Genomic DNA, 27,668 nt, shown 5'->3' with positions numbered 1-27,668 from the left:
AATTAACCATTGTTAAATGAGGTATTAATGTTGAAGCGCTGTATTGTACAGCACTTTAGCAACGTGCTTTAAATAACTTCTGTAAGATGGTCAAATTTCTGACCAATGGAGAAGCTCCAGGAGGCTGCAGAGCCCCACTTTACCCCCAAACCTGGAAAGTAGGGAGAGGCTCCTCCCCTCCACAAACACTGCACTTCTGTCATGTTTAAGAGTCCTGTAACTTCATAGTGCTATAAAAAAGTGCACTTTTTACAGTGCTGTAAAACATGCATACATCATTTCTGTGCACACCCTCTATAAGTAGGTCTCTTAATAAAGAGAAAATTGATTTTTACAGGAATGAAGTCTTTGCCTGGGACGCCCACAGGCAGTGGTACATGAAGGGTGAAGCCTGGACAGCAGGCATCTTGCAGCACCTGTCCCTGCAGAAGGCCACTGCAAAGATCCTTTCCCTGACTGTCATCCCATCCCATCCCTCTTGTCTATTGCATAAAATGCCCCTTGTTCTGGAGACCCATCTACCTACCTATCCCCTAGTGAGTTGTTGGCTCGTTTTCACTGGGCCCCATGAGTCCAGCTCCCAGGAGCCACCTGGAAAGTACCCCCCCCCACACACACACACACCTGCAAAGTGACTGCAAGACCCCTCCCCCACCTTCAAAGACTCCCCTCAAACTCCCCTTCTCCATGGTGTCTACAGAGCACTGTACTGTGGCTACACTGCCAATGTGCTGCTGTTGCTGCCAGCTGTCCGGCCTGAGCACACTGCTGCCCTGTGCTGCCCCAGCCTTGTGTGTGAGTGACAGATGGGGGCACTGGTGCGTTGGGGGGGGGGGGGGGGAGTGTGTTTACGCGCCAGGGGAATGGGGCACGGCTGCCTTACACTGTCCCTTCTCCCTTTGGGAAGGCACGGGGCATTGCTGTCCTGCCCCTCTGCGTGTGTGCGGGACCATCCCGTGCCCTTTAGTTCACGCGGGAGAGGCTGAACTCTGAGGCAGGCGCTCCCTCCCGCCCGGCAGCGCGTGCCGGGCCCCCGGTTCCTGTCTGGAGCTGTCCCATGTTCCGCTGAGACGGGCCTGAAGGCTCAGACACGGGAGCGGGAGGAGACGGACCGAGGTCCCTTCCCAGCCCAGCGCAGCCCCAGGCTCCGCGTGACGAGCGCTGAGGAGCGGAGACATCCCGCGTGTAGCTCCGCCCCACTCCCCGGCCCCGCCCCCACCGCTTCTGGAACGCGCGGCGCGTGGGGCTGTTTTGTAATCGTCCCCCGACCCCCCCCCATCGCCATGCCGCCACCGCTCGCAGCCAATGAGAAGTGCGCCGCGCCGTCACGTGACGCGGCATTTTATGTAAGCCGGGGCTGGGGCGCGCGGCGCGGCGGTTCCGCGGAGACGTTTGAAAAGGGGACGACGGTGCGGCCCCGCCCTCCCCCTCGGTGCCGTGCGCACAGCAGAGCCTGGCGCCGCCCGAGGGGCTGTTACACCCCCCTCGCGCCGCCGCCTCAGCAGCAGCCGGAGCCGCTCCGCGCGCGGGGCAGCCGCAGCGGCCGGCGGCGATGGCGGGGCCCCCGGTGGCCGTGAGCTGCGAGGCGGAGCCCGAGCCCGAGCCGGGTGGCAGCGCGGAGGCGGGGGGAGAGCAGGAGCTGCTGCTGCGGCGCGGGGACCTGCTGGCGCTGGGCAGCCGCCTCAAGGAAGCGCTGGAGACCTACTCGGCCGCGCTGCGCCTCGGGCCGCCGCCGGGGCCGCGCCGCCTCGACACCCTCGTGGGCTGCCTGGTGCTGCACTACCGCCTGCGTCACGGGCTGCGCTGCGGCCGGGGCCGGCCCGAGGCGGGCGGCCCGCTGCGCTGCTGCGGCTGCCGGGGCTTCCTGAGCGAGCCGGTGACGGCGCCGTGCGGCCACAGCTACTGCCGCCGCTGCCTGCGCCGCGAGCTGTGGGCCCGCTGCCGCCGCTGCCGCGAGCGCCTGCCCGCGCCGCCGCCGCCGCGCATCAACGTCGTGCTCAACCAGCTGGCAGAGAAGTGGTTCCCGGCCGAGTGCGAGCGGGCGCGGGGCCGCCGGCGCCTGGCGGAGCTGCTGGGCCAAGGCCGCTTCCGAGAGGCGCTGGGCGCCGCCAGCCGCGCGCTGCGAGCAGGTGGGTAGCGTGGCCCCGGGCCTCGGGCTGGTGCCCAGCACCCCCCACGCACACACGCACACTGCCCCGTCGTGCCCAAGTCCGCCTTCCCCTCAGCGCTGTCCCCTCGTCTGAGTCCTTCTCCCCCGACCATCCCTGCCTGCCTGCACCCCCTTTCTCCTCACCACCATTGCTGACCTGTATGTCCATGCCCCTCTTCTCCCCCTGCTGCCCTCTCATGTCTGAGACCCCCCCACTTCTTCCCCCCCCCCTTGCCCCTGTCATGTCTGAGACCCCCTTCTCCCCCAGCCTATCACTGTCTCTCAAAACAGAGGGGCTTTCTCTGACAAGCCCAAGTTTTCCAGTGTTCCCAGACCTGGCCCTTCCCATGCTGCCTGCAGGCGCCACCGCCCCTTCTGGCTTTATGTAAAGGGATGCGTCTGGTGATTGGTGGTGTGGAAGCAGGGCTGGGGCAGCAGGGCAGCCAGGTGTCGTCTTGCACATCAGTCTCCCCCACTTCTGTGGTGGACATTGTTGGACAGTGGCTGTTCTATTTACCTTGTTTCCAAATTACTTTCTCTCTTACCGGTGTCACCAAGACAATTGCCAGCAGGCTGGGCCTAGTTGCATAAGCCGTCCGGGCATGGAGGGGGACAGGTTGTGTAATGCTGGTGACATCACGGGTGGGTGTGGCTGGTGTTTTATAATGTAGTGTTGGGAGAGGGCACAAGGGATGTTCCCTGTGAAGGGATGTTCTTGGATTATTATTTAGTGAGCACTAACAGTATGCTTGGCACTCTGTAAACATAGAGGGCATGGTTGACATTTCAAAGAGGTTAGTCTTGTTCGTGCGGGCATTTGGAATCTGTCACGATGAAGGGGATATAAATACCTAGACAAAGTCAGATTCCCCCTTGTAGCACTTCTGTTCCAGTGTGGGTGGCTAACTTCTGTGATATGCAGGTGTCTAATTTTCCATTTCAGTACACTTTTTTCCCTTAAACTGATTGTGGTGCATCTAGAAAGGAATTACTGGTAATGCTTAATATGCTGCATTTTCCTGCCAGCTGCAGGAAAAATAGAAGCATAGATTACAAACTGAGCAGTTCTATCTGACGTGACAAGCCTGTCTTCTGATCCAAACTGGGGAGATGCTAGTTTCAGAATAAATTGTCAACAAATGTAGTTTGTCTTCAGATATGTTTTAGAATATTTCAGACCTGTAATTGCAGTAGTTGGTTTAGGTGGGAATTAAAAAGGGTGGGGTCCAATTTTACTTTTGGACTAGGAATTTGTTGAAAATTAGAAAACATTTTATTCATATTCTAGAACTTAGCATCAACTCCTATATGTATGTCACAAAGAAATGAAGTCTTATCTAAATGGGTTTCCCATAGTAGTTTGGATTATCCATGATTAATCATAAGCATAAAGTTGGAAGTTAAACAGCTTCAAGTGTTTCTGGTCTCTAGTTTGTTTGTTTTGTTTTGGTTTGGTTTTGGTTTTTTGAGGGACTAAGAACATTTTTTTTTTTTTTTTTTTTTTTTAAGGCAACCAGAATTTTATACAAAAAGTTTAAAGTAAAAAGTGTCTGCAGAGGTCTCTTCTAAAGCTAGTAGTATCAGTTATGGTTCTGATTTCGCCATTAAAACTTGAGGCTTCTGTGGAGAGAGTTCTTTTGTTGCAAAATTTGTTACATTTAAGGTTAGGCTTAGTTAATTCTGGTTAAAATTTGAAAATAAGCTTTCAGGCCTGATACTTATCCATAATTTTGTTATGTGCAATTATGTAAATATTAAATCACAGGCTTATGTAAGAAGCAAGGATTTTGGGGGGTGATATCTTTTCTTGGGCCAACTTCGTGGTTAGGATAAAGCTAGACAAGCTTTCAAATTCAAGGCATTCTTCGTACTTATTCAAAAGCTTAATATCTCTTGTTTGTTGCTTGTTTTTTGTGTGTTTTTTTTTTTTTCTCCCTCTCCATAGCACGGAGAAATATTCATGTTTCAAGCCCTGAGGGCTTTTGTAGTTTAAAGTTGTTACTTTTTTAAATACCAGTGCTGATGTACTGGAAGCCTTAAGGAGAAATATATAACTACTGTTGTTTTAACATAAATTTAGAGACTTTCAGATTTACTGATCTGTGACTATATAATGATGAAACATTGTTGTAAAGTAGGCAAATGCACAAGCTGGTTACTGTGCATTCTGGGCTGCTTGGAAAGGAGGAGAGAGCATCTATACACACAACAATTTATTCTCTTGCTGTTTGTATTTGTTTTAAGGAAGCTTTTTTTCCCTATCAGCCCACCTCTGTTCTGTTTTGTACAAACCTACATAAACTTATTTGACGTTGTCATGAATTAAAGGCTACCACCATATCCTTATTCAAATAACATTTTTACGAACTTTTTTTAGTGGAAGGGGGAGTTAATTTAATGATAAGCTTGGATGTTTGCCTTGGTATGAAAATAGCTTAAAATGTGAGAGAGGTTAGCTGTTGTGTTGGTAAGTTTTTACAGTGGAATTCTGATTCCTACATTAGAATGGAAGTGGATGTACTTAAACAGAGGCTGTTAGATTCAAATCCAGATAAAAATATTTTGTGTATTATTTGTCTTAAATACTTGCCCTGCTTTCCTTCCCAACATGCACAATTAATGGATTTGCTCTCATATCATTAAGTAAGTTCACTGAAATCATAGAATCATAGGGTTGGAAGGGACCTTGAGGACCATCTGGCTCAACCTCCTGCAGAAATGCTGTTCCTAAATCATGCCTGACCAGTCACTGCTTATCCAACCACCTCTTGAAAAAATCAGCAGTAAAGGGGAGATTTTGTAACTCCCTGAGCAGTCTGTTTCACTCTTTTGCCCTCCTTTCGTACAGAAAATTACTTGAATGTTGTAGCTTTCATTTTTTTTCTTGCATGAGTCCGTAACTTATTTGCTAAAACTGAAAATCGGTGTAGTTTATGCTGTCTGTTTTTATTTTTTACTATAAACAGATCTGAAACTGAAAATGCAAGTAGACAGTTACATTCTAATATATGAAAATTAGGGAGTATATTTTGATGTTTGCAAGTCTGGAAATCTTAACCTAAACTTAGGACCATAGTTGATTATGACATTAATCCTTTAAATATTGCCATTTTGAGGGTAACCTTTTTTGTTAAACAGCCCGCATATCTACAAATACAGTCATTTCCTTTTGTAAACAGAGTTTTTGTATGCAAAGTGGGTAGATAGGTTGTGATATAATTGTGTGAGAAAGTAAATGATTGTGCTGGCTTTGACAGCACATATTCTAACATTAGATTATTCTTGCAAAAATTCAAATACAAATAAAGCCCAGATCTTGGGAACGTATAAGCACGTTTTTATCTTGATGCATCATCTTGTACCTTTTCAGTCAACAGCGGTCCTTTTTCTAAAAAAGAAGAAAAGAGTAAAACATGTTAAAAGAACATTATCAACTGATTTTAGGCTTTAAAAAATGAAGCTGAAGTCTGGAAAATTAGAATATCTAAAACCCTTGCTAATTAGAAATGTTCCAATATTTGAAATACAGTTTGATATCAATTGTGGCTTTGTTTTCAAAAGGTACACATTTCTCAGTTGATTAGATTTTTGAATTGACAAAGTTGCATAGCTGCAGGTACTAAATTGGTCACTGAGCTTCCTTGCCACTTGTGGCTTTGTAGTCCTTTTTGCATGTTACTTGTAGGCATTGTGAACTCAAACCCACAGCAGAAGTTGGGGGCTAATGTGAAACTAACCAGCCAGCTCTATGGCAAAATGAAAGGTAAAACTAGTTTTACAACAGAAACAGTGAAAGTAAACTAGCATTTAGAAGGGCCTTGGGTGTACAAATGCATTGAATTTAATATTAATTTTTTTCCTGGCTCACAACCAAATGGGTTCTCAATGGTTTGATTTGAAAATTTGCAATTTTAACTTGTATCAGTTCAGAAAGACTGATACTTGCCTTCATCTAAATCTAAAGATGAACATTAAAAACCAAAGGCTTTTTAAAACATCTAACAAAGAACTGGGAACGTTAGCCAGAGTTGCTTTCACTTGTAATTTTAATCAGAGATCATTACTCTTTCTATTTATCAGGACCTGAGTTTGAGACTTTTAAGGCTTATGGATGTAGCTGTTCCAGTAGGAACACAAAATGCTGAATCCTGGATTCAACACTCTTCTTTACACTGAACTCTTATTAAAAATTTTCTCTTTTGATGGTGCTGCTAATGCAGATCCCTACAGTGGGAGTAATACACAGCAGCCCCGAACTCTGTTCAGACAGCACAGTGATAATTATGCTGATTGGCATCAGATCATATTGTAGTAAATACTAATACAATGTTACAAATGGTTTTGCAGTGGCAGGAGGATATTAAATGTAAATTTTTAAATAACTTGATTTTAGATATCAGTCTAAACAAAATAAGTATATGACAGTGAATCTATGTGTGGACATATGAACAGTTAGTGTGGAGTAGCATATGTGCATTAACCAGACATTATCTATTCATTCTTACCCTGTGGCAAGAGGTAGCTAAATTTAGTCCTCAGAGAGGGGTAAGAGCATGCATTAAATCAACATGTTGGTTGCTCTGGTAAAACTATATCAGGGCTGTCTAACTTCTAAGACCCCAGGGGCCACATACTGTACTACACAGATGTTCCCCCCACCCTGAATCACCATGGCACCATATGGTCTCACAAGTGTAATCCCTTCATTTGCCTGTCCACTCCCTTCCTACCCAGCAGCCCCACTGCACTGCCCCCTGGGGTGAAGGCAGGAATTAGCAGCTGAAGGGGAAGGGAGGAACCTGGAGAGTGGTGGTCGGTTAAGAGCCCAGGGGCTACACATCCCCTCACAAGCTGTCATTTGGACAGTCTTCTATATAGTACATTGTTCATATGCCAATACCCTAACTTTTGGGTGTTTGCATTATATAGTAAGTACTTTCAAAATGCATGTATTCTGGGATTCTTGAGTATATATCAAATTTTACCTTTATGTTCATTTTTAACTCCAAAAGTAGCTCTATCCTTAGCAGTTTTAAAATTTAAAAAATGTATATATATCTTTGACATAAGGTAACCAGTTCAATACAGTTGCAAAAAAAGTCTATACATTTCTAATATGTTCTATACATTTGCAAAAAATTGCAACCCCCCCTACCCCAAAAAACCCAGCCCTTCAGATTTATAGCAGTCCTACATTCTTTTAATCTAGCATAGTTGTTGCTTTTATTATCATCTAGGGGTGTGTGTGTGTATTTAACTGGGATGATAATTATATAAATACATACATTTCTTAATGAAGTAAACATTTTGTTTTCAGATCCCAGTGACTTGATGTTAAGGATTTACAGAGCTGAATCATATGCTGGCCTCCATGAATTCAAAACAGCTGTAGAAGATCTAAATTTTGTTATCTCTAAAATGCCAAATTGGCCAGAGGTAAGTTGATGAGTAATTTGCATATTTTAAAAAAACCTGAATGTACATAAAAAATGACAAATTTTGCTCAAGTTGCACCAGATTAATTTGATTGACCTTGGCTTTGTCTTGTAAAACTTTTTTCAGAGAAGTGTATCTAAACATTTGATTTAAAAAACATTAAATAATGGAATTTATATTATGTGCTTTTGTGTATAGCTGCTTTGTTTTCATTCTGCTTAATTTTTTTAACTCTTTAGGATTTTCTTCATGCTATACTTTTAAAAAAAAATCTATAAAGTTTTATATGACACAGACTATGAGGATTTGCTTCCGCACAAGCAAGTCTATTATCGTTCTGCTTATTTTATAAGACTGTATTTTTGACAGGGGCTTGTTATATAGGCCAAACATTGGCAAAATCAAACTAAGCAGCCTGAGGACTTCTGCTCTATGCAAGCTTTCTAGAACAATTTTGATAAGGCATTTGGAAGGCAAGACAGTCCATTGAGGCTTCTTTTTTTTTTTTTTTACTTCTGCAGTGTCTTTGGTCTTTGTCACAATTCCAGCTACTTTGCTTAACTCTAGGTTTGTTTTTAAATTGTTCATCACAGCATTTTTGTATGACTGTTGTAGGGAATGGAAAGGAAGCAGGCAAGCAAATTCATGAAATGGAAGGTTTGTGAAAGACAGGGGCTGCTTTCACTCAGCGGTTTGTTTTAAAACAAGGAAGCCTTGCAAAAAATCCTCACGGTGTCTGCAGCATTTCTGACATTTAACTTTTGAAATCTAATCCTTTTCAGAAGTTCTTTTTTAAGCTATGTTCGGGTACTAAACCTACCTTGAACTACTCTTTATAGGTTTGTTGTCCTATAATTGGCATTTTCTTTCTTTAGAAATGCAATCACACACACAACAAGAACCTGGTAGAAATGGAGGCAGTGATTTTGTTAGATCATAAAGTAGAAGAGACTTAATATGTAGTCAGATGCACAGAGTAAACAAATTAAATAAACACTTCCTTTTATTGTTACGTAGTTGCAACGTAAGTGGGTCAGTTCTTCCCATGGAAGTGTGTGTGGGTTTATCTTTTAGTTCATGTGCCTTCACCATAAAAATAGGTATTTTAGTTGGTGATTAGTTTTTTTTTATGCTGCCCTTCCCAAAAAGGGTCAGGGTGGTTTACAATAGAAGACAAAATATAAATCATACTGGCTTTAATCTACACACCTTGAGGCTAACATAGCTCAGTTGGGTTAGACAAGGGGTTTGGACAAGGGTTTCTGAATGCAAAGGTTTATGAAACCCCAGATATTTAAGACAATCAGAACTTTAAAATCTTTTAGTCTTTGCTGCTTTGTAGTAAAACAGACAGGAGAAAATAAGCTATTAACTAGTTTGGGGAACACAGTTTGGTTGATTTAAGTGAAATTTCAATTATTCTTGATTCTTATTAGGCACATGAGTGCAGGTGAACTTAATGTGACCTATGATGAGTACTGAATATTAGATTTTTCCCTCTGCTCTCCCCTCCCCCAGTACGTGCATGTGTGCGTTTCCTGCAGGTTTTAGAGTAGAGGGTTTTGGCAGGGGGAGCAGTAAGGTGGTTTACGTAACCCATCATTGATGAAGCTTGTCAGAAGAAAAGGGATTTTTTTTTCCCACCAAAAGGCTCATTATGCTGAGGCAAAGGATTTAGCAATGAACTTGCCCATACCTCTTCCTGCCATCTTCAAGAGTATCTACCCTTAACCACCAGCATCCACAAAGGCCTCTTCTTACCCTGCCTTTTCTCCCTGTGGACCTGCTGAAACAGTAGCAATAGTACAGTGTTCTCAGATGCCTTAAATACCTGTAGAAGAAAGACAATAGAGAACATGTTTCCCTTCTATAGACATCTAAAGATCTGTCAAATAACGTGAAGCCTCTACTCTAATTCCATCTTAGTGAGAGAAAAAACAAGTTTGATGCTTTAGTTGTTGTAATACTAATATTTTAATTTCTTAAATTGGATATCTATCTGTATTAATCTTAGGTCTACTTCAGGAAAGCAAAAGTGCTCCATGACTCTGGCTTCATAGGTGATGCCTTAAAACTGTTTCTGCAGTGTTTAGCTCTTGATGAGGATTTTCTTCCAGCAAAGATAGAAGTAGAAAAGGTAATTCAGCATGTATAAACTGGTTTTCTGTCTTGGATACTTATGAATTAATACTAAGAGTTACCAAGTCTTTCACAATCTTTTTGGGAGTGTGCAGCAGATGTTATGCTGTAACTTAGCTGTGCATGAGCCTGTAGCAGTAAAAGTGAGTTAAATAGTCCCTGTCTGGCCCTGGGTGAAGCAGGGTTAAAATTGTCATGGTATTGCTATCTTTTGTATGGCTGCAGGCTCTTGCATTGTTAACGCAGCATAACAGCTGCTAGATACTCCTGAGAAGCAACTTTTCCCCTGCTCCTCCCCTTCCCTCTGACTTTCGAAGCTGCTTCATACCATTAAATGTATTTATCCTCAATTCCACTGTGTTCATAATGATAAAACTCAAATTAAGTTTGGACTATTTCCTTTTTCAGACAAATCTACCTTTATGTTCAGTAAATGATCATAATGGATAAAATGAAAATTTTACACATATAAAGGTTCTACAAAAAGTTAGGTTAGAGGAGACTTGTAATTGATGTGGTTTTTCAAATAAAACTGAGTTTATTCCATCTTTAAAGAAATCTTACTCTCCAACAAATGCAAAACAAAATGAAGAAGAAATTAAATGACTGAAATCTTGCACTTTAAGGAGAGTAGTTTGTGGATTACATTTGTGCAGTACAAATCAATATAATTTTTGCCAAAACAAATCTTAACTAGTTATCTATGGTTCTCAACCTTTTCAGAATCAGGGCATCCCACCACAACTTCAAAAGTGGTGGTATTCTCAGTTGAGAACCACTGTTGTGTTCAGCTTACCTCAAGTGCTTCTCAACTAGGTGATGCCAGGTAAAACTGCCCCATGCACCTGCTGTATAGCCAGAATGGGAAGGCACATGCACATTCTCTTCTAAGTTTGGGTTTCTCTGATCAGCCTAAAGTAGGCAGGAGAACTTGCTTATGTTCCGGCCCTTCACAGTCTGACCCAGCCAAGCATCTCTTGGAAGCAGAAAGTACTCGGTACCCCAGTTGAGCACCACTGATCTAACTATACCATACTTGAAAAGGTGGTATTCCCTTACTGTAAGGGAAGGAATTTCAGAGTAAGTTCTTGTGTAGTTATAGGTGGGGCTGTGACCCTTTTAAAGCAAGGAGCTTAGCTGAAGCTAGGCTGCAACTGAAAAGGGAGAGAAGATAGGTGAAAAGATATTGACAAAAACTAAACTTCATATTTGGTATATAGATTATTCATTAAATAAGTGGTTTTATATATGGATGTTTGTTTACTGAAACTGTAACTGACTCTCTCAATAATACTAATGTTAAGATGTTTTTCTTTTAGACACTTTGTGATTTGCTGTCACCAGAAACTGTGAGAGAAAGTCTGAAGGAATCTGCTTGGAGTTCACCCCATATTCGAAGTAAACCTTTGGCACTTGATTCTGCAATGGAAGAGTCTTACTACGAAATACAACTTTCTCCACAGCAGGTAAGTAATAAGAGCTATGGGATAAGGCAGTCTGTTTTCTTTGTTTGGTAGGAAACTACAAAAACTGGCACCTAAGATGTTTATCATTCTTCTCTTGATCAGCTTTTCGCTATTGTGCGTGTGCCTTTCTTTTTGCTAGATAGTCTTCTGTGATCCTTTTCATGAATCAGCTGAGGACAGGGAGGGAAGGGGTAGAGTGATGTGTATAATGCAGGCTTTAACAGACCATGTGAAACCACTGCTTATAATCTTTTTTCCAAAATTCTTTTTCCCCTTGGTAGAAAACCAGGTTTGAATTTTTAAATAGTCTTTAAATTGTCTTAGCTTGTGAAATGTCTTAATTAGCCAGTGTATCTATCTAAATGTACTTTCTCTTTCTAATAATATTTAATTGTAATAAATAATTAGCTGTATTTTGGAAGTGTGTGTTTAAACAGTTAGCTTTGTTCATTTCCTTTCTATAGCAATTGGGAGGATCAGAAGTAACAGTCGAGTCTGTCAATGCAAGTCTAAATCGTGCACAGTCTGCCCATGCTCTTAACTCAACAGAAAAATTTGCCAAAGAAGATGGACTAAAAAGGGTTTCTTCTGAACCTCTACTGTCTGGCCAGGAGAAGGGTGCTTTGCTGAAAAGGAAGCTTTCCCTTTCAGAACAAGATATGCTTTTGTGTGAAGATGGAAGAAGCAAACTTAAAAAACAAGGAGGTAAATAATCATTTATTTGCAAGGCTAGATACTTACCGTGTTTTGTATTGCCCTCATTTATGTGACTTGTTTTTCCCTTAGAAACTACAAAAAAGGATATTGCACTTGTTTGTGGAACAATTCCAGAGGACTTGATTGATGTATCTGACTTTGAATGCTCTCTGTGTATGAGGTAACAGTTTGTACTTTTATAGTAGCTTCGTAACAGCTGTGTGTTTAATGTGTAGGTAAATAACTTATATATGTGTAAAAGGCTGTCTTGTCCTAGATATGTACTATTAATTAAAATTAAAACCTAGGTTTAAGTAGAAGGATTTAAGGTTTTAAGGATATAATATTTAATGCTGGGACACAAATTGATAGCAATTTTTGCTTCAATTTGAGTATCAGTTACTCCATACAAGGAAGGAAAAATCTTTAAGGTGAAAACGCATCTTTTCTTTTTATCTAGGAGTTCTGTTTTGGTAGATAAATAGTATTTCAGCTCTAACTTATATTAGCTTTTTAGTTAAAATCTCCATGTACTGGATGAGATTCTCAGAGCAGAGCAACTAAGGGGATTTATTATATAGATTTCATAGATTTGAGTGTACCTGTTTAGTCTTTAGGTCACGTTGTGTGCCAAATATCAGAAGTAATTATGGCATGTGCATGGTAGTTAAAATGTATGACCATTATAATATTGCCTTAAGTTAATGTATTAACCACATTTCTGTGCATCTGTGTATGCACATAAGTATGTTTTATGTTCCTATCCCCATCATAGTCAAGGAAATCAAAACACAATCAAGGTTTGTGTTTGAAGTGTGAAGTATAGAATATCGGGATGCTCAATGTTGATTTTGATTACCAGGAATCTTGGATTTCTCTGTTTAAAAATCCCAAATTCTCCAATCAAACCCCTCAAATCTGACTTTTTAATTTTTTTTCATGATTAAAATGAAATGCCACATTGGGGGGGGGGGGGGCGTATCAGTTTAACACACTGCTTTATTAATATATTTACCATTTTAAAGCAATTTGGAAGCTTACCAGTGCTTAAATCATTATAATAAAAAAATTCTAAATACCTATACATTTTTAGCATTTTGGGGGGAGGGGGGTTGTTATTTTTTTACCATGTAACATCAGAGCTCTCCTTGCCCCTTCACATATCAGGACATGGGGTCCAGCTGTGGCTGGAACTCTGCCAGCGTGCAAGGGGAAACTTGCAGTTTCCCAGATTTTTCTCGTTTAAAGTAGAAAATCTGTATTTTTCTGCAGCAAACAGAAAACCCGGATCCTGGTTGATTACTGTTTTTTGTCTAATTAAATCTTCTTGAAAAGTTTTAATTTTATAATTTTTGTTTCAGGCTATTCTTTGAGCCAGTAACAACCCCCTGTGGCCATACTTTTTGCAAGAACTGTTTAGAACGTTGTTTAGATCATGCCCCACAGTGTCCTCTCTGTAAAGAGAGTTTAAAAGAGGTAAATCTTTCTCTTATACTGTTTTACACTAACATTTCTAGAATGAAAAAGAACTATAAGAAGTCTTATGGGGTCCACTACTTCAATATTGGGCTCCTTCCAAAGTTAAATGATCAATTTGATAGTGAGAGGGGCCCTATTTTATATTTCAGTATTATCTTGTGGATTCTTAAGCATGATAGACCTTGATACCTAGTTAATAAAGAACACTCTTTCTAGCTTTTATAAGGCTTGCAAGTCTTGGTTTCTTTCGCTGCTCTTACGAATTTTGAAGAAACTGACTTTACAGAGGTAGTACTTGGGTCTTGTCAATTTCAGTATTGTTAAATCAGGGGTGGGTAAAATACAGTCTGTAGGCCAAATCTGACCCACCAAGGAATTTTATCTGGTCTGTGATCCATCCCTCAGCCCTGCCCAGACAAGCCCAGGCTTGCGGGGGTAGCCCAGGCATGTGTGGTGGGTCCCACTGCCCCTGGCAGTCAGCAGGGCTTGGGGCAGGGCAGTAGCTGGACTCCACTTCCTGGCAGTTTCTTCCAGCTCCTACTGCCAGTGCTGCTACTGCTGCCAAACACAGCCCTGCTGCCCAGGCACCCTAACCTGTCTGCCCTAAACCCACCATTGGGGGCACCAGAGAGCAGTTAGGTGGGGTCTACCTGGAGACTGGCCTGGAACCCCTGTGGGCAGGGTATGCTTGGCCAGGCGGGTAGGATAGGGCCACAAGTGGGTAGAGAGCAGCATCTGGGAGCAGGGTGGGTGTTCCCAGGTGCTGAGCAGATGGGGGAGCAGCAGCATGTGGGAACGGGGTGGGCAGGCAGGGTCAAGATTGGGATCATGGGCTGGTGACAGTATGGGGCCGGGGCTGAGTTAGAGCCACGATCCTCTCCCTGCCTGGCAGATCATGACTGGCCCGACCCAGGAAAGGGGCAGAGCACATGCCTATGAGCCTGCCCCCACCCCAGCACAGGCACACACAGGAAGCTCCAGTATAGCACAGCTGCAGCTTGTCACCACCCCTTGATCCCAGCCCCACCTGCCTGTCCCACTCCCTGATGCTGTTCTGTGCCCCCAGCCCCATCCCATCTACCCAGCTGAGCATGCTCTGCCTGCAGGGTTCCCAAACCAGTCTCCATGGAAACCCCACCCACCCACTCCTGGAGCCCTCAGGCTGGTCTAGTTTCTACCACTTAAGGAGTTTTAGTGAGCTGTTGGGGCAGGGGCACAGGGGAGAGGAAGGAGGAAGCTGCTGACCTGGCCCACAGCAGCTCACCAAAGCTTCCTAAGTGGCCCTTGAGCCTAAATAATTGCCCATTCCTGTATTAAATGTGACAAGTCAACTGAAAGAACTCTTTCTAATCTTTCAGTTACAGTAATTTAAAGTGTTAGAAGTAATGAGGGTAGGTAAGAATTTAAGAGCTGTGACTTTTTAGCAAGGTTCCTCTAATGTTGAAACAGAGATGGTCCATTAAGCTAAATTTAATTTAAAAGAGCATTTTTTGCAGAATTTTACAAACAATTGAAAGAGAAAGTTTAACCCTAATAAAATGTATAACTGTAAAAAATGTTTGCTTTAGTATCTGGCAAGCAGGAAATACTGTGTCACAGAACTACTAGAAGAATTGATTGTGAAATACTTGTCTGATGAATTATCCGAGAGAAAGAGAATTCATGATGAAGAAACTGCTGAATACTCAAAGTAAGCTGCTACGTTTTTATTTTCCTAAGGTTTCTTGAAAGAAGGATTACTGTCTTTTACAGAAACATCATTCAGAAAAAAATTATAACTTGTAGGACCCTAATGATGACCTCTTATAGTTACATTATGTTCCTTCATAAAGGCCAAGGGAACATTATCAACTGTCACTTAATTTTCTAAGATTACCTTTGCAACGAGTGTGGCCTATAATGAAATTCATGCTTTTTATATATCAGAGTCTTTTAGTGGACCTAAATTAACATGTTACTGGTAAATAGTCTTAAAGAAGCTGGGAGTAATGTTCATCCAAAGTTTCCCTCCGATTAGTGCGTGATAGATATGATGACAGACAAGGTTCCTTGGGTGAATTTGGTATCTTTTATTAGACCAACCCAAATGGTTGGAGAATAGTTATTAAGCAAGCTTTCGGGTTCAAAAACCCTTCGTCAGGCTCAGGAAGCTTTAGCAGTTGGTGTGTGCTCTTCCTGGATGGAATGAAAAGTAAAGAAGCCAGGGGCTGGGCTGGGGAGTCAGTTGCCAGGCAGATTATAAGGTATCAACCTACACCCCTGATAGATATGATGGAACACAGTAAACTACAAGTGAAAATGTATTTTCTGTAACGTTTTACTTGTATATTTGGAGATTACCCTTAGTATTTAGAAACATTTTGGGTGGAAATTTATTTGTTTGTTTGCTTGTTTGTTTCAAGCTGTCTTTTTATAAATATTTAAGAAACATTATTGATAAACTACAGTTCTTACAGTTTGCAATACCAAGCAAAATGCTAACATTCAAATTTTTGTACAGTCTGAAAAGCAAAGATAGAACTGATAACCATGCAGTGCTATGTTTGTGGGTCTGCTTCTGGTAAATACATAATTTTTGATAAAAAGCAACTTGTAGAACTATTTGAGCCAAGGTCAGTATCATTCTTTTAGGTTGCTGGTATTGTGAGAGTTCTGTAGTTGGATATAAGTTTTGCTTTCTCATGCTCTCTAGTTATTTCAGTTCCTAGAAATCCGGTAGTGACTTCCAATAACTGCAACTTCAGAAAGTATTCTTTAATATTTTACCAAAATAATGATCACAAACTACTCAGTCTTGTGGAATAGATGTTCTTTCAGTGCTTTCCTAAGTGATAAAGAAATTAAGAACAAATCCTTACTGGTGGGCTGGTTATAAGTACTTCAAAAGAAAGACCACTGTCCTTGATGCATCTATTAGTTTTTTTTTTTAATCGGTGTCTATAGAGCAAGAAATGTTACACTTGCATGGATTCTTTGACTTCAAGTATAACAAAAAAACAAAGGGAGCACTGGGAACTTATTTGGCCTTAGGCAAAAAAAAAAATGTATTGTGACTAGGCACAACTTTGCGGATAGTTTGGAAGTCATGTATTTAATCTTTTTGTTTTTATTTGAAGCTTGACCAAGAATGTTCCAGTATTTGTTTGCACTATGGCATATCCCACTGTGCCTTGCCCTCTTCATGTGTTTGAGCCAAGATACCGACTGATGATTCGCAGAAGTATGGAAACTGGGACTAAACAGTTCGGGATGTGTATAAGTGACTCTCAGAACAGGTGGGTATGCATTCCTACAGAAAGCAGTCAGCATATTTCCTGTTCTTAATTGCAAAAATTACATGTATAACATTGGTAGATTCTGACGTTGCCTCTTGTTCTAGTTTTGCAGATTATGGTTGTATGCTGCAAATTAGGAATATTCATTTTCTACCTGATGGGCGGTCTGTTGTTGATACAGTTGGTGGCAAAAGATTTAGAGTTTTACGAAGAGGGATGAAAGATGGCTATTGCACAGCAGATATTGAATATTTGGAAGATGTTAAGGTATACAAAACTTTCTGGGCAGTAATACTCATCTTGGTCACCTTTTTTCTCCTGTGCCTGTTTTTTAGGACCCTGGTTCAAATACTAAAAATCACAGACAAAGCCAGCCCTACGGGTGTGCAGGGCTCAGGGCATATCAGCCAGTGGGGGGGCAGGGTGGTGAGCGGCCAGAAGCGGCAGCACTTGGCAGCTCTCAGCAGCAGCAGTGCATGGTGGCTGCGGCGGGGCCTATACAGCACTGACCGCAGGGTCCGGGGCAGTCACCCAGATTTGCCTTCCCCCCCACCCCGGATGTTCCTGATCACAGACCATTGCTGGAAGACATGGTTCAAAGCATGGGGAAAGATAATAGCTGAAGCTGTTTAAAACATTTTGAAGTTACAAATTATCTGGGCTTTGGCTTTTTTGTAAAATCAATCTTATAACTCTTCTGAAATAAGAATTGATGTTGGGCTTGGTTCCTTACCAATACCCATTTTTTTTTTTAAACTTAAAATGAGAGAGTTTAGTTTTTGACAGGTAATTGCCATTCAGAAATTTGAATGTCATTTTCAAAGTATTGGCTTCTAGAAATCAATGGAAATTGGTCTGAATGTATTGACAAAAAACGTTGGGGGAGTGGGGAAAGGGGATCTGTAGACTAGGATTACATACAGTTATTGTAAAGCAAGAGCCTAAATACCATCTAGGCAAGCACTTGTTTTTAACTTTTCTTTGTTATGTTTGCCACTAGCAATGTTTTGGTTTATATGAATTCTGCTTCTTGGTACTGCTTTTCTCTACTATTACCACATCTCGTAACTGGGAAGAATGCAGAAAGTTAAATTTATTATTAGTTGGACTAGAGCATCTTAGACTTAATATTTTTCATAGGCTGTTTTAATTGCTTCTGTTTCCTGTACCCTTTTATGTATATGTGTTGTACACTAATCTTCTTTTATAGGTTGCAGATGAAGAAGATCTAAAGAAACTGAGAAAACTTCATGACTTCGTGTACAATCAAGCCTGCCGCTGGTTCCGAAGTTTAAGGAACAAATTTCGCACCCAAATCCTTCAGCACTTTGGGCCAATGCCAGACAGGGAGGAAAACATACAGGTAACCAAGGCTTTGGCATCAGTTACATATTTGTTGCTTCTAAAAATCCTAACTGATTAGTTGTTAAATTGGACAAAACAGCTTTATAGATATTTCCTTTCAGGAAGAACTAGTACCACCCACTTCTAGTTCTGTCCATGTCAGCAGCAACACAAGATTCATAGATGTTAGGGTCAGAAGGGACCTCAATAGATCGAGTCCAACCCCCTGCACAGGCAGGAAAGAGTGCTGGGTCTAGATGACCCCAGCTAGATGCTTATCTAACCTCTTCTTGAAGACCCCCAGGGTAGGGGAGAGCACCACCTCCCTTGGGAGCCCGTTCCAGACCTTGGGCACTCGAACTGTGAAGAAGTTCTTCCTAATGTCCAGTCTAAATCTGCTCTCTGCTAGCTTGTGGCCATTATTTCTTGTAACCCCCAGGGGCGCCTTGGTGAATAAATACTCACCAATTCCCTTCTGTGCCCCTGTGATGAACTTATAGGCAGCCACAAGGTCGCCTCTCAACCTTCTCTTGCGGAGGCTGAAAAGGTCCAGGTTCTCTAGTCTCTCCTCGTAGGGCTTGGTCTGCAGGCCCTTAACCATACGAGTGGCCCTTAACCATACGAGTGGCCCTCTCCAGGTTATCCGCATCCCTCTTGAATTGCGGCGCCTAGAATTGCACGCAGTACTCCAACTGCGGTCTGACCAGCGCCCGATAGAGGGGAAGTATCACCTCCTTGGACCTATTTGTCATGCATCTGCTGATGCACGATAAAGTGCCATTAGCTTTTCTGATGGCTTCGTCATGCTGCCGACTCATGTTCATCTTGGAGTCCACTAGGACTCCAAGATCCCTTTCCACTTCCGTGCCACCCAGCAGGTCATTCCCTAGGCTGTAGGTGTGCTGGACATTTTTCCTCCCTAGGTGCAGCACTTTGCATTTCTCCTTGTTGAACTGCATTCTGTTGTTCTCTGCCCACTTGTCCAACCTGTCCAGGTCTGCTTGCAGCTGTTCCCTGCCCTTCGGCGTGTCCACTTCTCCCCATAGCTTTCTCCCCAAACATCTGCAAACTTGGACAGAGTACATTTCACTCCCTCGTCCAAGTCGCTGATGAAGACACTAAAGAGTATCAGTCCAAGGACCGAGCCCTGCAGGACCCCACTACCCACACCCTTCCAGGTCGAAACCGACCCCTCCACCACGACTCTCTGGGTGTGACCCTCTAGCCAATTCCCCGCCCACTGGACTGTGTAATCATCCAAGTCACAGGCTCTTAACTTGTTCACCAGTATGGTGTGGGATACCGTATCAAAGCCTTCCTGAAGTCTAAGTATATGATGTCAACCCCTACTCCTGCGTCCAGGTGTTTTGTAACCTGGTCATAAAAAGAGACTAGATTAGTCAGGCATGATCTGCCTGCTACAAACCCGTGCTGGTTTCCCCTCAGCATAATTTGTCCTGCCGGGCTCTCGCAAATGTGAGCCTTGATAATTTTTTCAAAGACTTTGCCAAGGATGGAGGTGAGACTGACTGGCCTATAGTTGCCCGGGTCCTCCTTCCTCCCCTTCTTGAAAATGGGGACCGCATTGGCCCTTTTCCAGTCCTCCGGGACTTGGCCCGTGCGCCACGAGCATTCAAATATTCCCGCCAGTGGCTGTGCAATGATGTCGGCCAGTGCCTTCAGCACCCTCGGATGGAGCTCATTCGGGCCTGCCGACTAAAAGGCATCCAGTTCTTCCAAGTGACTCTGCACCATCTCAGGGTCTACGCATGGAAGTCTGGCGCCTTGCTGCTGCCTCTCTACAACCCCAGTGAGAGACTTGTCTTGCCCCTCGCTTAGGAACACTGAGGCAAAGAACTCGTTGAGGAGTTCAGCCTTGTCCCCCCTGTCCGTCACCAATTGTTTCTGCCCATTTAGCAGGGGTCCTATTCCTCCCTGGGCCTTCCTTTTACTCCCTATATATCTAAAAAAACAATTTCTTGTTGTCCTTTACTTGGGATGCCATCCTCATCTCCATGGTAGCTTTGGCCCGTCTAACTGCCTCCCTACAAGCGCGAGCAGAGGAGGTATATTCGTCTTTGGTGATCTCTCCCTGTTTCCACTTTTTATGTGCTCCCCTTTTGGCCCTTAGGCTGCCCTGGATTTCTCTGGTCAACCAAGGAATCCTCCTGGCCCCCTTTCCTCTTTTTCCTCGCATTGGGATCGTCTCGCTTTGTGCCCGAAGGATCATTTCCTTAAGGCACAGCCACCCTTCCTGGGCTCCCATCACTTCAAAACTCCTACTCTGCAGTGCGTTCTTGACTAATCGCCTGAGTTCATTGAAATCAGCTTTCCTAAAGTCTAGCACTTTCACCCTACTAGTTACCTTACCCACTCGCCGTCTTATGGTGAATTCTATTATTAGGTGATCACTGTCCCCCAGATGGCTACCGATTTGTAGATCCCTTACCACGTCATCCCCCGTTGCCAATACCAGATCCAGTATGGCATTCCCCCTAGTGGGACCATGTACCTCCCGTGTCAGGTGGAGGTCCTGTACACAGGTTAGAAACCTGCGTGAACGGTGGGACTTTGCCGTCTGTGTCTCCCAGCAGATGTCTGGGTAGTTTAGGTCCCCCATGACTACCGCCTCTTTAGCTTTTATGGTCTCCGAGAGCTGCCTCAGGAGCCCCGAATCTATTTCTTCCCCTTGGAGTGGGGGTCTGTAGCAGACCTCTACCACCAAATCCCTTTCTCCTTGCCCCCCATGTAGCCTAACCCACAATCCTTCTACTTCCTCATCCTTCGATTCCGTCTTGATGAGGGTTGATGTATATTGCTCATTGACATAGAGCGCAACCCCTCCCCCTTTTTTCCCCACCCTGTCCTTTCTGTACAATCTATAACCCTCAATATGTACCACCCAGTCGTGGGACGAAAAGATGACTGATTTTACTTTTTGTGCTGCATATGGACCTGTTGCTGACATGCGGAATGGATGATAATGCATTTTTAAAAAAAAGCAAAGTTAAATTAAAACATGATCATATTTCTTTTGAATGCTTTAAACTACTGGTCAAATAGGATTGTCTATATACTGTACCTATTCCTTTTTATTACTAATCAGATGTTGGCCATAAATACAGTATCCTGATCTCTTGCGTACACACAGTGGTAGCAGTCTTAATGTTATGTGGCTACATCATTTGTGTATATTTTTATAGCTGCATAATTTGTAAAGACTTGTGTATGCAAAAAAATGTAGATTTCTCTTGCAAATGCAAACTGTGCCTCTGAATAAAAGCAGGACCCAAGTCTAGCTACGAACTTGGCCTTTAAAGAATGCTGCAGCTTAGTCATTGCTGTTTTTTGTTACTGAATTCTCCCATGCTGCTTTACATTGACAGTGATTGTATAATTTATAGATGTTCTTTAAATGCTGCTTGCAGTCTGTTGCACTAGTACTCATTTTCCAGCCTGTAGCTTCTTCAAAATTAAGTTTGACTATTTGGTATAAAAACTTCATTATTTTGAGTCAACAATATTTAACTACTTTTATATAGCAAGTCACTTGTTGAAATGACATGACATTACATTTGGAGAAAGGTCCAAATATCTCCTATAATGGAAACTCCATTTCTAGAGGCTTCTATTATTTTATTTAGTGCCATAAATGTAAATGCCTCTCAAGTCACTTTCCTGATCTTCAGAACTTACAATCTGATGCATAGAATACTCATTCTGACAGTGCTTGTTGCTGAAAACGTGGAAGAAGAGTTTCGTATAAATAATGAGTTTTGAGATCTCACAGTTGGCAGATACGGCGCCTAAGACCCTTCCAGTTAACACTAAAGAGAGTTGAGGAAGCTGGAGGAATAAGGACAGTTAACATGATTTCTTTTTAATCTATGCACAAGTTCTGTAGGTGAATATGGAGCTTGAATTCAACATGGGATTAAATAGGAATATAGAAAGATTAAAACATTTGAATAAAGTTGTAACCCTCCTCTTCCACTGCTTCCCTTGGGTCCCTTGGGAAGCAGTGGAAGAGAAGGGTTACAACTTTAATTTATTATTGATCACATCGTAAGGGTTACTACAAATTGCCAGATCAAGAGCAGGTGGATGATATACACATCCAGTGGACAAACCCTGTTGAAATTGTGGATTGTAACTATCCAGGCATCTGTTGCAAGTGCAGTATGGTGACAGATGCCATGCTGGGAACAACTTTCATAAAATGGTAGAAGTAACATGAGGAAACAGCTCTCAGATGTGATTCCAACTACCATGTTTACTCAATCCAAGATGACTTTGAATTTAAAACAACCCCCAATGTAAATTTATTACAACTTCCCAGGTATAGAAGATAATTAGTGAAGGGTTACCTTAAGCTTGCCCAATCCCCTCTGCTGTGGGGGGGATAGGTGGCCCTGCAGCACCTCCTCCCCCCCTCCCTCCCAACACTTCCCATCCTGCTGCCTGATAGGAGTAGCTAAGCTGTGGCACAGGTGCTACAAATGGTATAGGTAACCTCAGTGTGGCGCATGGCAGAACATGCAGGGGACAGGCATCATATTGACAGACAAAGCAGGTAGCAGAAAAAGCAAAGCAGCAGATCAGGAAGAAGATGGGATTGGCAATTGGTGGCAAGGGTGCAGGGCTAATTTGCGGCATAACTGCCTAAAAGATTGGCCCCTGCTGACTAGGAGGCAAGAGATGTGGGCTTGAATCTTCACAGGGGGACCTAGGAAGTGTGACGTGTCCAGGCAAGTGCTTTTACATAAAAGGTGAGTTCCACTGGTCATTATTTTCAAGCGACAGTGGCTGAGTGCTGTGCTTCTTAGGAACCCTACTTTTAGTATATGTTAAACATCTTCCTCCTTGGTACTCTGTGCTCCAAGGGACTGAGGTATATGAAGTGTAAGTGCCTAAACTCTGAGGAGAGGTAGTAGTTCAGATAACACTAAGCACAGATGCATCTTGTTGGTCAGGGGTCAGCATCCCACAGCCCACAAATATGGATTGTTAACTCAATAAATCACAAAGGCTTGATCAAGTGATATCTAGTTGATATTTTGATAATAGAAATACTGCAATTACCTTCAGGAACACAGTATGGATTTAGGATACTCAAGGGGTTTCAGTTTTTTTTCAAAACCTTTTTAGCAGGTTTAGGCTACCGTGTTAGAATTCGGAGTGCCATCCGACCAACCAAAACCCCTCCTACCTCAGAACCCATTATACTGCTCTGGTCGAAGTTCAGTGGCATGCAGACGCTTTGAATAGTGATATCAAGATATTAATATACAAGTTGCAACTGAAAATATGTTTGTCAGACCTGGGAAGCCTGTACTCGGAGCATGAGGATTGGGAAGAAAACGGGTGCTTCTCTAAAGCTGTTTCATTGCACCAATCTGCTGTATTTCTGTTTACTCTATGCACTTGAGGTGGACTTCTGGAGCACGAATTGTTTTTATCTGACATCACAGAGTATTGAATCAGATGCAAGTGACATCACCCAAGTTGAGCTTCAGGTTCATTCCCTAATTCTGTGACTGTAAACCATCTTTAGATTCTTCTATCCTGTGCAATTTAATCAGTGTGTACTAAGAGAAACCACCTAAGGGACTTTACTGCAATGATTTCAGTGCACTGTTGAACAGGACTGTCCAACTTCTAAACAGCTAGGGGCTGTACACTGTATAGGCCACACTAGCAGGGTTGTGGGCCCCCAGGCTGCATGCCCCCCAAACCACCACAGCACCATGTACCTGCATAGGCACCCCCACTCATTGAGCAGAGCACCCATACAGCCCTGGGCTCGCCCTTGGCTCCTTGTGCTGCCCTGCCCCATGGCCTGGGGCCAGTGCAGAAAAGCAGAGACCAGAGGACTAGTGGGAGGCTATAGATTCCAGATGTTGTTGCAGCTGGAATAATGGCAGCCAGGTAGGAGCCTACTGATCACAATTTAACCCCTTGCAGGCTGCATGAAGCCTGTAGGCCACCAGTTGGGCAGCCCTTCAGTTGAGTAACTGTTCATTATTCTGTAATTATTCTTAGTTTGTTTAATGTTTGTATTGTGACAGTATTAAAAAGCTACTGTCAGTGTTTAAATCCTGTTTTGATTGGTGTCTACATACCTGATTCCTTCTGGGAAGAGCAGACCAAGACTAATTTTGACCACAGCAAACTGATACAGAAGTTGCTTTGTACTTAATTTTTGGTTTGTGTGCATAGCTGTAGAACAGGGGTCAGCAACCTATGGCTCAGGAAGATGGTGGATCTGACCCACAGCAGCTCAGTGAATCAACTGCATGCTCTAGCCTGAGCAGCAGAAAGTCCTGTGGTCTGCCAGATCGTTTCTGGTCACTGCTGCAGCAGAGAAGACACCCCCAGGGTCCTGGCACCTGTTTTTGTTGTTTTTTTTCTTACTTTTCCTCATAGCATTTACTGATTACTGGGGACTTTTGGGATGCAGCCCATGGTGGGGGCTGGGTCTCAAGTAGTGGCCTTTGGTGCAGGAAAGGTTGCTAGCTCCTGCTGTAAAGGAAAAATATAGTCCTAAACACAAGACATATATTTAATGTAATCCTAAAAGGTGGATTCTTAATTACAGCCCTTAATAACCTTTGTTAAACAATGTTGGCTACAGTGACACAGCAAGGCAGTGCTATATTATACAATTTTAAATAACTGTCTTTCATGAGGTAGGAAAATAACTGTCATTAACAGGAACAAAGGGGGTTTCAATTGCTTAGTGTTGCTTATGTGACTCAGTAATATGTATTGTATGAGTATGAAGTGCCACAGTTACCAAGTGAGCTGCCTTGTCTTCTGAACTCAGCTGCTTTTGGGTTTTGGGCTTCTTGTTGCCACCTGGCTCCAGATAGAAACTCATGATTCTTACATGGGCTTTTACTGTAGTCTCCCTTGTATCATCACATTATTAGCACAGGGATCAGCGGCCTGTGGGCTGGATTCATCCCACAGCCATTTTATCTGACCCATGGTTTTGGAGCTTTTGCACCTGTCACTTTCCCCATGCCACCTGAGGGAGAAGTATTGACTGTAGTCACTCTCCCTGTGAGGCAGGGATGGGGAACAGCTGTGGTGGCTGGGTCCTAGCACCTGCCTGTCCACCTCTCACCTGAACTGGGTCACTTTGGTCTGCAACCTAAACAGGTTGTTGTCTGCTGGTTTTGGGGCTCTGGATCAGGCTTTTGGAGGTGTCTAACTCTTCCCCATTCACTGTATAGGGATCCTAGGCACCTTACCCTGTTGATTCTGGATAGCCTTCTTAGGGTAAGATTAGGGGTGCACCAATTAAAGATTTATTTATTTATTTTTTTGCTGATGGCCGATTTATTAACCAGCCATATCGGCTGATACCAGTCCGATAACTGATATGCAGCATGGCAGCTTAGAGAGCAGTGTCTAGCCAGTAAGTCTGTGGAGGAAGGGCACGGGGGCAGGAAGTGGCGTTGGGGAGGCAGATCGAGGCCCCCATGGTGAGGGAGGGAATAAGGCTGCAGCAGAGGAAGGAGCAGGTGCAGCAGGGGTGAAATGCGGCACAGCCATGGGTGGTTCATCCAGGATACACAGGTAGGTGGTGTGGGGGTGGCTCCCTGCTGCTGCATGCACCCCCAAGGGAGTTATGGAGGGCATGTGCCCCTGGATTTGTGCATGGGGTGAGTGCAGGCTGCCTGCTGCAGACCAGGGTCAGGGGCTGCTCTGGCCTCTTCCTGACAGGGGTCTGGACCAGTACTGTGCTCAGGGTGAGTGGGCAGCACTAGGCAGGGTGACTATGGCAAATTCTGGGGTGGCTATAGCCCACCCTGTAGCAACCCAGTGCCGCTGCTGTCTGCCCTAAGCAAAGCCTCAGCCCAGCCCCCACCCCACCCCTTGCTCAGTCCCCTGCCCTGCCCTGCCCTGGCTGGGCAGCACCTGCTCCTTCCCCCACCCTAGCCCTACTCCCTCCCTCACTGTGGGGGTCTCAATCTACCTCTCCCCCTCCCCCCCCCCCCCCCCCCCCCCCCCCCCCCGAGGCTTACTGGCCGGATGCTGCTTTCCAAGCTGCCAGGCTGCATTCCTGGCTCCACACATGCACACAGCATTTTTCAGTGACATTATTAGCTACACCGGCAAAAAAAAAAAAGCTGATTGCTGATAATGTTGATTTTTCCTTTGATCAGTGTGGATCCAATATGGACTGATCTATTTGTGTACTTCTAGGTAGGGTAGCTCTTTTATTTGTATGAGGATATTTACATGATGGTAACTGAAAATAATTTAATCTGATTAGCTCTGTTAGGTCCACATCTTAAAAGAGTCTTTTGGCCTGTTAGCCTTATCCTCAGTTTCTTATCTAGTAATCTAATTTTTTTTTGTTTTATTTTTAGGCAACACCTAATGGACCTGCATGGTGTTGGTGGCTTCTAGCTGTCCTGCCTGTAGACCCCAGATATCAGCTCTCAGTTCTGTCTATGATGTCTTTGAGAGAACGTCTGATCAAAATCCAACATATACTCACATATTTTTCTAGAGACCAATCCAAGTGACTAACTGCCTGGATCTTCCTGAAGAGTTACTCTGTTCTGGTTGTAATAACAGCTGGAATCTTTGCTGCCTTTGCACATCTTGCGCTGGTTTGAGAAGTATAACAAAACTGCTTTCCCCCTCCCTCCCACCTATTCCCCCTAAATTCCCTGAACCATGTGGTTCTTCAAATGGATACCTTCTTCAATTAGAAGGATAGACCACTAAATTGCACAGAGAAGTCAATCCAGCCAGAGAATATGTAGAAAATGATCTACATAACAATTTGCACTGTGTACAAGAGATTGTGTCATTCTAGGACTTGATAACATTTTGCCACTGACTTTTTTTTAAAGCTGTGGGAAGTGCAAGACTTAAGGCTGACAGTCCAAGTTTACAATATTAAAGATGTATTCAAGTTTCTGCAAACAAGAGTTTGCCTCCGAAACAACTGTCCTGTTGCTATTTGCACAACTATTTGAAATATAGTATTGAATGTCACTGATATTATTGCTCTTGCTGAATTGTCTTGACCATGAATATGGCACAAATTCTTATTTTGTAAATATATGCATCACTAAATAGGTGACATTATGAATTGTATGCTGAATTTAGAGCCAATTTTAAAGAACAAGTTAAACCCAAATTGTAACATGGTACTCCTGTTAAAAGATAAACTGTGAATATGGTTTACATACCTAGAACTGTACATTCTAAGGGAGAAATTGTAATCTGAAGGTTAGTACCAGTTAAATTTCTACTGGGGTTTTCAGACTGGCTGTCCTTCTGAGCACTTAGTTTTTAGACATTATAACAATCCTAATGGTTTAGGATTAGCTTTAGTATAACATGCTAGGAATTGTGCATCCAGGATTATTTAAAAAAAAAAAAAAAAAAAAAAGCTTAAAGGGTTTGATTTAAAAAAAATACATAAATTGGTGCAAATGTGAATTCTATGCCTTATTCATATCAATCGTAGAGCACACTGCAGTGGCAAGGTTAGCATTCATGCTGCCAAAAGGTACTTTTGTAATTATCAGTTTGCATATTTGTGAATATGTCTGATATTGGCTTTCTTGTATGTAAATCATTTGTAAAATTTCTTACAGATCTTGCTTTTGCTAATATTTAATTTTCAATAAAGGCTAAGTTTGTAATATTTTGTAA

At 43.1% G+C, this 27,668-nt stretch overlaps 1 protein-coding gene across 1 annotated transcript; it reads left to right on the top strand.

Moving 5' to 3' along the window:
• Positions 1-1,347: 1,347 nt before the first annotated feature.
• LONRF1 (LON peptidase N-terminal domain and ring finger 1) lies at positions 1,348-27,668 on the top strand. The gene is made up of 12 exons (XM_059721772.1): positions 1,348-2,129; positions 7,467-7,585; positions 9,600-9,722; positions 11,044-11,190; positions 11,655-11,895; positions 11,977-12,067; positions 13,248-13,362; positions 14,934-15,055; positions 16,482-16,640; positions 16,745-16,907; positions 17,851-18,003; positions 26,366-27,668. Exons 1-12 carry the CDS (start codon positions 1,553-1,555, stop codon positions 26,522-26,524), a joined length of 2,169 nt encoding a protein of 722 aa, XP_059577755.1. The 5' UTR covers positions 1,348-1,552; the 3' UTR covers positions 26,525-27,668.

Source organism: Alligator mississippiensis, chromosome 2 (assembly GCF_030867095.1).
Source record: "Alligator mississippiensis isolate rAllMis1 chromosome 2, rAllMis1, whole genome shotgun sequence".
NCBI classification, from domain to species: Eukaryota; Metazoa; Chordata; order Crocodylia; family Alligatoridae; genus Alligator; species Alligator mississippiensis.
Note: the sequence above shows the minus strand (reverse complement) of the source record. Positions and strands in the feature narration are given on the sequence as shown.